Source organism: Amborella trichopoda, chromosome 6, assembly GCF_054954075.1.
Source record: "Amborella trichopoda isolate Santa Cruz 75 chromosome 6, AtrichopodaSantaCruz75HAP2 v2.0, whole genome shotgun sequence".
Classification (NCBI taxonomy): Eukaryota; Viridiplantae; Streptophyta; class Magnoliopsida; order Amborellales; family Amborellaceae; genus Amborella; species Amborella trichopoda.
The window spans coordinates 3,316,682-3,326,584 of record NC_142341.1 but is presented as its reverse complement, the minus strand read 5'-3'; the positions used below and the strand labels follow the sequence as shown (position 1 = coordinate 3,326,584).

General features: G+C 34.8%; 1 protein-coding gene across 1 annotated transcript; it reads right to left on the bottom strand.

Moving 5' to 3' along the window:
• Positions 1-1,126: 1,126 nt before the first annotated feature.
• On the bottom strand, positions 1,127-7,231 carry LOC18434478 (catalytic/ hydrolase). Its single transcript, XM_088870384.1, has 10 exons — positions 6,900-7,231; positions 6,446-6,517; positions 4,687-4,766; positions 3,960-4,059; positions 3,482-3,535; positions 3,191-3,268; positions 2,468-2,565; positions 2,315-2,372; positions 1,761-1,882; positions 1,127-1,595 (listed from the first exon to the last, which is right to left on the bottom strand). Exons 1-10 carry the CDS (start codon positions 7,050-7,052, stop codon positions 1,439-1,441), a joined length of 972 nt encoding a protein of 323 aa, XP_088726510.1. The 5' UTR covers positions 7,053-7,231; the 3' UTR covers positions 1,127-1,438.
• Between the last annotated feature and the right edge of the window lie 2,672 nt (positions 7,232-9,903).

The following is a 9,903-nucleotide window of genomic DNA, read 5'->3' as shown; positions in this document are numbered from 1 at the left end:
ATCCGGTGTAAATTCACAAATGCAAATGTTTGAAGATTAGTTACAATTCAGGTCATGGTCATTCAACTAGAATTACAATTAATACCTGTTGATCATCCTGAGAATAGACGATAGATGTTCCATTGTATATATCTTTAGACACTTCCCTTGAAGAGAAATATAGTCTTGTTATGTAAGCAAGAGACACTATGATCCATTAATGCTATATTTGTTCATTATGTGGTTATATTACACCATACCTCCACCTCTCTCTTTATACCCGCATCATTGACACACGAGTAGGTTGTACCGCATGTTTTTAAAATTTATTTATATTAATGTAACAAATTTAAATCATGTGTGTTTAAATGGCCTTACGATAAATCATGATGCATATGTTGCAGCGTGATTAATGTAGCAAATTTAAGTCGTGCGTTTGTCATATGTGTTGGCTCTACTATAAGTCCTGATGCACATATTGTACCGTAATGCATACGTTGAAGCACGATTGGGGTTCAAATCTCACCGGTGATTCTCACTTTGTAAACACTGTCATTATTTATTATAGACAAGCTTTTTATGTTTTTTCTACAACATAAAAGTTCTATCCTCCCTTTTGTCCAACCGTTAATTTTGAATTATTTTTTTTATAACTATTTTAACATCAAATTTTAGATGTTCATTCCTCAAATAAACCCGCACTAGTGGAAAATATAAAAAAAATATTTTCAATAAAATAAAATGACCAAAATACCCTTAAAAGTTTCATGGGGTATTTTAGTCATCATATTTTATCAAAAAATTATTTTTAATATTTTTTATAGATGCACCCTAATGAGAAGATGGCACATACCAAATTCATATTCATATAATTTGTGTAAAAATAAAATAAAAATAAAATACTTTGAGATGTCGGATCTAAGAATGAAAGGTGAGTGACTCTCTTTATCAAAATTAGATGGCGGGATGGTAGGAAGTGGATAGAACTTCTATGCTACGGGAGAAGTATAGAAACCTTTACCTTTTTTTATATGACTGAAGATAATTCCCCCAAAAAAAAATAAAAAACATAGCCCTCGAGAATTAAACTCTACACCTCTTACCTCTTATAGAGAGCGACTTTTATGTCAGGGGGGCCTAACACACATGCCATTAACCTTTTCATTGAAAAAGCTGCGCGCAAATTATATATCTAACGTTTCTGTGCCCATTGTCTTTAAAACAAAAGGTGCGCTAGACTCAGGCAACTTACTCGAACTCGCCTGAGTAACTCCCTCGGCCAAGACCCCAGTAACTTGGCCGAGTCAATTTTCTACGCACTGCCCACAACAGATAAAGAAGTGCTTCCCTCAATGCCACGCTGACAAATAATTCCACACTGATAAATAATCTACATCCATGTATGTAAAACCTTGAAGGCCAGACACCTCTCTCGATCTAAAACCCTCTCTCTCTCTCTCTAGGAAGAGTTCCAAGCGCCTTGGAAGAGGTGCATTACTGTTCTTCCCAGCACCCATTCTAAATCTGAGGGTGATAAAGGCACCTGGCTCGCAATATAAGACACTGCATCCTTTGCTTCTCTGTAGCCACATTCTGGAACCACATAAGGAAAGTCACTGCAACAACAAATCAATGGAAGAGAGAGAAGGATGGGTCAGTTATATACCACCAAGTACGAACAATACAGTTCGATTCAAGCACAATCAAGAACATCTAAAGCTTTTATAAGGAAAATAAAAACAAATATAGAAGCACTCTTCAAATTTTTGCTTCAAAATTACCTGCCCCACATGACACGGTTTGCACCATAGCTGGAAATCAGTTGAGAGAGAAGGGGAGATAAATCTTCAAAAGGATGAAATTTCCTTGAAACTCGAAACAGAGCACTGAATTTTAAATAAACCTGGGCATGATGTAACGGAGCATATGTCATCTTCTCGAAAGAGGCGGTATGTTTGATTAAGAGCATATATTATGATAATGTCAGAGAGAAGATCAGATAATTATCCGAACATGGCAGCCTTCTTTTCTTCTTTTTAATCAAAATTCCTATGCCTTATGCTTATTTCATGCTTGGTTTGCTGATATATGCAGCTCCCCTCACTTTCAAATATCTTAGTAAACATAATCCTTTGATAGAAACAAGAGCTGAGGACTACTCAAAACTATGAACATCTTATAGAACAGTAATTTATCAAAGGAGGCATCTGAAATTAAAAATGTAACTCAGGTTTGTTGAATTCCTTTGTTCACAAGGAAAATAAGACTCCGTGTCGGCTTCAACATTCGCAAGATTGACCAGCTAGAGAGAGGCTTCTGTAACACAAATGCCTACCTGAGGAAACCTCGATAAGTTCAGAAGATCCGAGAAGACCTTTTTTTCCTTATCGCTTCTGCAAGATAAAGACAATATTGAAGATCATACATGGGCTTCCTTGAGTGATTATTAAATGCATTCCAAAGAGGAAAATGTTGGGAATTCACTCACGTGGGTGGCTTGCAGAAACCCAAATGATCAAGTATAACTTTTGTAGAAGGAAATGATGTGCACAGCTCCTCAATCTCGGCAAGATGCAGATCAAGGCCCTGCAAAAAATTTTAGATTATTAGATGCACATAAACAATGGATGTTACTATCTTGAACCAAATTCCAAACCTTTTCTAGGAGTGACATAGAAGATTCAGTGTCATATGATACCATTCTTTCAATGATATAGTGATAATTAAAATATCTCAATGGTAAGATGTGCCCAAAATTTTGACATTAGTAGTTACAACATTGAGTTGGAGCTAAGGAATGAGGCAACAGATTTCATAGGTTCTAACTTTGTATCTGCAAAATCAAACAAACCTACTGATAAACTATTTTGATAAACTGTTTGACAAAAAAAGAAAAAAAAACAATATTTCAACTATGATAAACATGAGGTAAAACAAATCATGTCCATGAGAACTTCTCTTATCCTTGTTTCATGAGTTAGTGGTACAAGAAAAATGGGGAAATAGTTAGACCAAAGTAAACAGGAGACCGTCATACACATCTTGCCCACTGGTAGATGATACATCACATGGACTATTCTTTCCTTTTCCTTTTTATTGTTATATAAGTGCTTGATAGAAAGAAAAGGTGAAGTTTCCTGCTACTCGTCAATGATATAGAGAGAAAAAAGAAATGTTTTTATGATTGAGAAGCAAGGTTAGAACAGCACACCTTCATACACAGAAAGCCTATTGGTACTCCAAGTTCTCCAGCTTTTGAGAACAATCCCCTCCCAATTTCATTTGTCATCTGAACGGTCAAAATAGAGCTGGATTAAATGTATGTCATTGCCTGGCTCATTCCTATGATAATATCAGTGAAGAACCTCAAATGTTTCTTAGTGGAATAGCATGCCTTAATAAAGCCTACGATATGTTTCCAACCAATGAATATACCATTAAGATCATTTAATGTAATGAGGAGAGAAGATCCAATGTAATGAGCCCTTGAGAAGAAGCATACCTTCTGTCCAGATGGCCATAAATTTGGGTTGAAGCGGACTGCACGGTATCCATCCTAGAAAGAAAATGACCAACTACCAGATAAATTCCAAAGAAGAGGCCAACAATTCTAGTTTTGGTTTCCCTCACCAATGATATATCAGCTTTGATAGGATCCAAGTATGTCATCTATAAGTTATTTTTTCTCTCTTAGACAACAACTGAAGGGACTAGTATTACTATTTTCTCTAGTATTACTCTTATTACTGCTGATGATAAAGGGGCTGTCACTTGGTGTGACGGTAAAAGGCTCGGGTAGCCAGTGCAGGAGCATGGGTTCGGGTCCTAAGAGCGGCCACTTTGAGCATAAGCCAAATGTTAGGACCGTTTCCAGCCCACCCCTCCCGGGGCCTTGCTTAGGGGGATCAGCATTGGATTACGGCCCTTTTTTTTTTATTGCTGATGATAATGTTATAAGTGGACATGATGCTTGTAATGACCTTCAAAACAAGATTCTCGCACTCATTAATTCCGGTTCCGTCTTCTGCAGGATTTGCAAGCAAGCACCCTATAAATTTGGAAGGATGTTTCTTCAAGACACTGTTGCATCACAAAGAGAACTAACTAAGAAAACTATTTCTTGGAGAGAAGTTGACATTCCTAAGATGTAAAATAAAACAATCATTCATGTCAGCATAACCATCTAAGTGGTGTGTCGATGGAAAGAGAAAAGAAAAAGAAAATATACACCCTCATGTTAAGATCAATTTGCAGTCATGAGTTTAATTCTGTCAACTTCCTTGAAGAAAAGGTTCGCATGTAACACCACCAGCCAAAAAGTGCTAAAATTAATTAATACATTCTTAAGGGCATGTTTGATTGGTGAAACTTTTTGGGAGCAGAAGACCCAAGTTCCACCAATTCGTCCTCCCATGCTCGTTGCGGAGCATGGAATCTGCACAATGGCAGTGTGGCATTCCACGCTCAATGTAAAAATGCCCCATGTTGGAAGGGTCCTACCAGGATTTATTGGAAGATGCTCCTCTTCCACACGATAGTAGGATTTATTGGAAGATGCTCCTCTTCCACACGATATGATAGATTGTCAAACATGCCCTCAAGGAAAATTAGGCCTTGAGAGCAATTGAATTTACATCTCAAACCAAGAAAAATAAAACCTTCAGAAAGTAAATATAGTAGCTCAAGTTAACAATTTATCTAACTAACCTTGTCACCAAAGAATGATCAAACAGATGATTAATTGGCTGCACAATTAGAGCTCCATCAACTCCTGCCTCTTCCATACACTGTTAAAAAGAAAGTAATAACTACGTAAATGACAATTTAAGATCTTTTTGCTTCAAAAATACATCAAATAACTCATTTGTAATCAAAACAAATACATAAGGTAATCTGGATAGATCGACTCTTTCGAGCATGAAAGATGCATGAATTCCTTTTGCATCATAAGAATCTATCATGCAGGCCACAACAAAACTTCCCATTTGTTAAATGCTAACCAATACACTACTTGGTTCAATAAATTGTTAATTTCTGGTGGTAGAATCATCTCACATGTATGATACATTTGGCAAACCTAAAACTTCCCAAGATAAATTCAGCAGTATACTACAGATTAATAAAGAAAAGGGTCACCTGTGCTAGCTATAAATTGGACAGTACATATATCTGCCAGAGGTTACTTATCAAGCAAATAATTTGAAAACCTTGTGAATATAAAACAAGATTGCAGTTCGCCTTGTTCAAGCTTCTTTGGGACAAACTTCAAGGATTTGAACCCTCGACCTCCCATACCCAAACTAGAATGTCAAACGCTAACCCGAAGCCTAAGTGACAAAACCTTGTCAATATGACCAGTCCTGTAAACAGTCAAATTTTAGGTTTGTAGCCCAGGCACAATCCTCACAAAGTGACTTTTAGTGTGATTCAGTTTTCAAATTTGTAACTTATGTATCCAAGTCTCCTTCATGAATATCAAGAAGCTCTATGATTTCTCAGATGCTCCAATCCTTCAAGTCTACAAAATCCAACATTAATGCTGCCATTGCTTACTATAGTTTGAAATTTTGACATAATTTTCAATATGGGTAAAAAAAAATTCTGGATCAATTTTTTTTCGCCATATGGAAGAAAGCAATGGAAGTGAAAAAACATACTGCCCCAAAATCCAAACTCAGTGAATGGTGAATTGAATTTTAGAAGACCAAAAACTCACTATACCAAGGTATAGCAAGCAAAAAGCTGGAAGAAACAAGAGGCTGGAGAGGGGGGGGGGGGGGGGGGGGGGGAGGGGGAAACATAAAACTGATCAGAAATAATAGTTAAAAAAAACTCATTTAAATTAAAAATGGTAGAATAAAGAAATGTATTGGGGAAGACTGAAATCAACTCAGCAAAATCCAGATTTTTTAAGCAAAAGTGACAAACCAAATTCCTACCAAATGGACCATAAGTTGTAAACAAAGTGCCATAATTCATGAAAATTATCATTGAGGGGATCTTGGTTTAAATTTTGATAGCATCATTTTCTTTGTTTTCTTTTCTATTTATTGCCTAATTTCTGCCCTCCTAGCTGTGATACAGGGACTCAAAGTTGGAAAACTGGTGTGTGTGTGTGTGTGTGTGTGAGAGAGAGAGAGAGAGAGAGAGAGAGAGAGAGAGAGGGAGAGAGAGAGAGAGAGAGAGAGAGAGAGAGAGAGAGAGAGAGAGAGAGAGAGAGAGAGAGAGAGAGAGAGAGAGAGAGAGAGAGATTTCAGTGGAATTCCACAAGTCAAGAATTTACCCATATTTCAAGCAATATGAGACTATTAAATGCAGCTAAAATTTGCAGTGTCATAACTCATAACCTCCAAGTTTAAAGATACCTCCTTTTCTCATGTTTGATCCTTCAGAGTTGAGAATATTTGAGCACATAAAATATTTCATCACACAGAAGAAGGAAGAAAGAAATCAGCATATCCCTTACCTTTAACAAAAAGTCCGAGTCACCACGCAGGATCGGCTCCTGACCAGGATAGTAAGGATACTTGCCTGAAGCCTGCATCCAGTACACAGCTCTCAGAACTCTCTCTCTCTCTCTCTCTCTCTCTCTCTCTCTCTCTCTCTCTCTCTCTCTCTCTTTCTCTCTTTCTCACTCTCTCTCTATAATTAAGGTTATCTCTCTATGCTTAAACCACAAAAACTTCGCCTTCTCTCTACCAGAACTCCATTACTCTCCCTAACCCTCCCTTTCTCTCTAGAATTAGGCTTCTCTCTCTAACCTGAAGCCACCAAAAATTAGCCTTCTCTCTCTCCATCTGTATATAGGTTCTCTCTCTGACCTTAAATCACCAAAAAGAAAAATAATTTGACTTCTCGCTCTCTCTCTAACCTTAAAAGCTAAAACCCATAACAAAAAAAAAGTGTTTTTTGAGAGTTACCTCGTCAGGAGAAGCCCATACATGGAGATGAGAATCTATTACTTTTGTTGAAGCGACCATGGCTGCTTGGTTTCTCGTAAAGGAAGGATTTTTTCTGAATTTTAGAGGGCTCTTACTGTAACTGATAGAGAAGAAGCTCAGTCTTAGTGCCATGACCACTTAAATTCACCTATTTTCCTTTTTTTATTTTTTTTTTAAGTTGAATAGAAGTTGCAGGTACTTTGATGGCGAAAATGTTGGGTGGAGGGCACATGTGAAATTGCACGGTTGTTATAGCGCATGTAATATATCACATAGGAACGGGATACTGCTCTTCAATGGTAGGGAAAAACAGGAGTATATAACGGAACCGGTCGAGATGGGTCCGTTCCCGTTTTGCAATGGTATGGACAGGTGTGTTACGAAAACTGGCACGGGAAATTTAGGCGGGGAACCAAAATAATTTTTGGAACAAAAATGGTCTATTTTTGTCCTCGGACAAAAATATCATGATCGTTCAAAAATCAATTTTCAACATTGACAAAAAAACATTTGAAAGTAAAAAAATGTTATAGATCTTGCGGATCTATAAACATTTAATTTATAGGGTGAAATGGATGGTCTAGATAATTTGTTATAATGTACATAGTTTTTAGATATTGAAATCTTAATTATTTTTTACAACCTTAATGTTCAAGCCGAGATGATTGATGAAAAGGTTTTTCAATACTTAAATTATAATTTTTTATAATTTATAAGACGAGACTTTACTTATTTGATAGAATTGCATCCCTATCAAACCATTTTTCATTTTTTAATTGAGAATTTTTCATCGGTGTTGCCTAAATTGTTGTTATTTTGGAGGTTCCATTGAAATGCTTGATTTTACAGTCATTCCAATAATTTTTTTGGATTATTTTAATTTTTCCTATTATGCTCCCTATTTTGGCCTTTGTTCCAAAATTAACTTTGTACTAGTAAGATTTGAAGTTGGTATACATGGTTGGGTACATATACTTTTGCAATTTAAATCCATTATGTCTCAAATTAACTTCGGGCCTTCAAAATTTATCAATCACTTATAAGTTGATTTCAAGAACACCATATGTGAAATAGAATTGGGAAAACAATATGAAAAGGATCAAAAGCAAATAAAATAAGAATCCAACAAACCACAATACAAGTATAAAGCAAAAGTACACATCAATTTACGTGATTTACCTCAATAATACATTCACTATCAAGGGAGAAATTTTACGAGTTTCATGATTTTATAGAGATACGTCATAATGGCAAAAAAAGCTCAAATGTAATTTTTCCTACCACAAAAATACCATTAATTGACTCTTACCTTTTATATTGTCAACTAATTCTATCACTGCAAATAAACGACAATAAATGTGCCCAAGATAAATGCCCAACCATGTAGAGTTCATAAAAAAAAATGCCTCTTTTTCCCCAAAACTCCTTACTCACTCTCTATTTTTCTCTTTTCAAAATGATATATGTATATATAGGAAAATGATCCTGTGACCCAGTGGGCTCGCAGTAAAAAATGAGCTTAACGGCCTATAATGAATCTGGGCCGATCTGTCAAACACAGATGTTTGGTAGTGTTTGAAATTTAATTTTTTTTATTGAAATTTAAATCATTTGAAATTTTAGACGTATGTTCTTCTCATTAAGACGCACCCAATAAAAATATAAAAAAAATAATTGGAAAAACAATTGATCAAAATACCCATGAAACTTTTCGGGGGATTTTGGTCAATTTCTTTCATGTAAAATATTTTTTTGATATTTTTCGAAGATTCACCTATTTTTTATGAACACACACACACACACACACACACACACACACATATATATATATATATATATATATATATATATATATATATATATATATATATGGAAAACACTACACAACGCCTATATGCAAAAATGATTAGTGATTTCGCCTATGCTCGTCACTGTTCAAAGTTTGCATGGTCACTGTTGTCCGATAGTGTTTCAATTTTCATTTTTTTTCTATAAATTAGAATAATCTAAAATTTGGAGTGTGTGTTCATAAAAAATAGGATAATCTAATAAAAATACAAAAATAATTTGTAAAATATGAATCGACCAAAATACCCCTAAAAATTTATAGAGGTATTTGGTTAATTTATATTTTAATAAATATTTTTTTCATATTTTTATTAGGTTAACCTCACTATAATGTACATACACTTCAAATTTCAGATCATTGTGATTTATAGAAAAAAATGAAAAATAAAATACTACCGGACAATCGTGACTATGCGATGAACTTTGGACGGTGATGAGTATAAGCGAAATCATATTCATTTTCACCTATAAACGTTGGGAAAAATTTTCCTATATATATATGGGAAAAGATGGGATTAGTCAACTAGCTTATATGAATATATGAGCCCAACGGCTCATATTCAATATGGGCCGATCTGACGATCATGACGTTTGAATTTTAACTTTTACTATATATATATATATAAATGTCCTGTAGTGTTTGAATTTAATTTTTTTTTTAAAAAAACCCAAATCACTTGAAATTTTTAGATGTGTATTCTTCTCATCAAGGGGCATCTAATAAAAATATATAAAAAAATTATCCGTAAAATAAAATAACCAAAATACCCCTCAAAACTTTTCGAGGGTATTTGGTCAATTTATTTCACGTAAAATATTTGTTTGATATTTTTCAAATATTCATCTATTTTGATAAATAGGTGTCTAAAATTTCAAATGATTTGGATTTATAGAAAAAAAACTAAAATTCAAACACTACCAAACATTTGTGATCGTCAGATCGGCCCAGAATCAATCTAAAACGTTGAACTAATCCCATCTTTTCTCAATAAATATATATATATACCCTACATGAAAGTATTTTTAATGGACCATAATACTCTCACGCAAAGAGGGAAAACGCCAATGGGATATGCTTTTGTATCACCATACCAACAAATGCTATAAGGAGTGCAAATATTTGATAGAAGGGGTT

Bases quoted from the DNA above. Each gene is read 5' to 3' on its own strand.
- LOC18434478 (XM_088870384.1), bottom strand. From the start codon at position 7,052: ATGGCACTAAGACTGAGCTTCTTCTCTATCAGTTACAGTAAGAGCCCT. The intron at 3,269-3,481 runs GTATGCTTCTTC...TTGACCGTTCAG, and splicing joins TATGGCCATCTGGACAGAAG to ATGACAAATGAAATTGGGAG. The intron at 1,596-1,760 runs GTAATTTTGAAG...TTGTTGTTGCAG, and splicing joins AACCGTGTCATGTGGGGCAG to TGACTTTCCTTATGTGGTTC.